General features: G+C 38.1%; 1 protein-coding gene across 1 annotated transcript; it reads left to right on the forward strand.

The window, feature by feature from the left end:
• Nucleotides 1–211: 211 nt before the first annotated feature.
• On the forward strand, nt 212–1159 carry Vom1r38 (vomeronasal 1 receptor 38). The gene has a single exon (NM_001008964.2). The coding sequence runs from the start codon at nt 236–238 to the stop codon at nt 1157–1159; it is 924 nt and encodes a 307-aa protein (NP_001008964.1). The 5' UTR covers nt 212–235.
• Nucleotides 1160–1969: the final 810 nt, after the last annotated feature.

The following is a 1969-nucleotide window of genomic DNA, read 5'->3' on the forward strand; positions in this document are numbered from 1 at the left end:
TGTCATATACACATTTCCTTCATGAAGAAACATAAAGTAAAATAAGCATAAAATTGGTATTCTAGATCAATGTCCATAAAGTGTTTTTCAGACACAGCTTCTGCAGTGTCATATAGTAATTCTACTCTTTTTAGAGAAAAAAGTCTCCAAATCAGTTGAAAAACTTAAACAATTGAGGAGACTATCAAAGACAGGATTGTCAAACTTAACCATTACTCCATTATCCAAAGCAACCATGTCCATGCTGTCTCAGAATAAAACCCTGAAATCCATAGAGGAAGTGGCTCTACATGTAATTTTGCTTTGCCAGGTTGGAGTTGGGACTGTGGCAAACTTCCTTCTGTTCATCCATAATTTCTCTGTAATTCTGACTAACTGTCAACTAACACCAATACAGGTCATAGTAACAAACTTAGCTGTGGCCAGTGCATTCAATCTCCTCCTCTTGGCATTTCCAAACAACGTTACACTATTTGTTCCAAGGAAGGCCCCCAGTGACCTCTCATGTAAACTTTGGTACTTCATTTGCCTGGTGGCTAGAAGCACAAACTTGTCTTCCACCTGTGTCTTGAGCACCTATCAGTTTGTCATGCTTCTCCCTGGTAACTGGAGCAGAGTGATACTCAAAGGAAGAGCCCCCAAGATAGTGAATTATTCTTGTTATGGTTGCTGGATTTTCAGTGTCTTAAATAATGCTTACATTCCAGTGAAAGTGAGTGGCCCACAGAAAACACAAAATGACACTGATTTTAAAGACAAATGGGTCTGCTCCACATCTGGTTTCAGTGTAGGCATGAGCTTCTTAAGATTTGCCCATGATGCACTATTCATCAGCATCATGATCTGGACCAATGTCTCCATGGTGATTCTCCTGAACAGACACCACCACAGACTGCAGCACATTCACTCCTCCAATCAGGACCACAGAGCCTATGCTGACACCAGAGCAGCCCACACCATCCTGATGCTGGTGGTCACATTTCTGAGCTTTTATCTTCTAGACTGTATTTGCACTTTCTTTCACATTTCTTTCGTGGACTCTCGTCTCTTGTTGAGGCGTATCAAGGAAGTTTTAACTGCAAGCTTCCCCACCATTTCTCCCTTCCTGTTGATCTTTAGGGGTCCTAAGAATCCTTGTTCTCTGCTGTCCAGGAGTTAAAATTACCATCCAAAACACAAATGATAGCTTTGCTATCGACGACCTTCAATATTATATTCTATAAAAATATGTTGTACATCCTTTTTTATGAACCAAGCTTGGAGGCTCATGACTATAAATAATCTGAGCACCATGGAGATTGAAGTGGGTAGGTAGATGGTCATGCAAAATACAGTAACTCATACTATAACAGCATATACAGCTGAGCCTGTGAAGCAGAGAACCTGCTTCACATCTCCCTGACCCCTGAGAAGATAAACAGGAACAAAGACAAAAGCCAGTCCCTAAATCATTTTAATTAATGTAGGAAATAATTGCTTTATTTTTGATGTGTTAGTGAATGCAATACACTCCAAAATTAATCTTTTGTTCCTACTAATGTGAATATCCAAACAAAATCATTCTTATTTGAAGCATTTCCAGAAATTTTACCTCAAAACCATGAGGTTAATCTCCCATACTTAATTGTCAATTGGCCAAAATAAATTTTAGTTGAAAACAGGGATGTGTGCTTTTCCTAGAGCAGCATAAGATACCTGAACAAGAAATGATATGTATTCTCCTTTCTATGTCTTGTTTCTACATTTAATCCTCGCACATGCTGGAATACAGACTAGCAAAAGTATTGTGCAGTTTTAGCTGGATTATCACACATCCAGGCTCATTGAATTTGCCTAAGAAAGTATTTCTTCAGGTTGTAATGTAAATGAAAGGATAGAATCTTCATTTCTTGTGCTTATCACATAAGTTTTTAATTTTCATCACTGAAAATCAAGACTAACATGCCAATTTTTACTTTATTTATTTAAT

The sequence above is a fragment of the Rattus norvegicus genome, chromosome 1, assembly GCF_021556685.1.
Source record: "Rattus norvegicus strain SHRSP/BbbUtx chromosome 1, alternate assembly SHRSP_T2T, whole genome shotgun sequence".
Taxonomy (NCBI): Eukaryota; Metazoa; Chordata; class Mammalia; order Rodentia; family Muridae; genus Rattus; species Rattus norvegicus.

What these genes read in the sequence shown, in the direction of transcription:
- Vom1r38 (NM_001008964.2), top strand. Translation starts at nt 236, where the DNA reads ATGTCCATGCTGTCTCAGAATAAAACCCTGAAATCCATAGAGGAAGTG.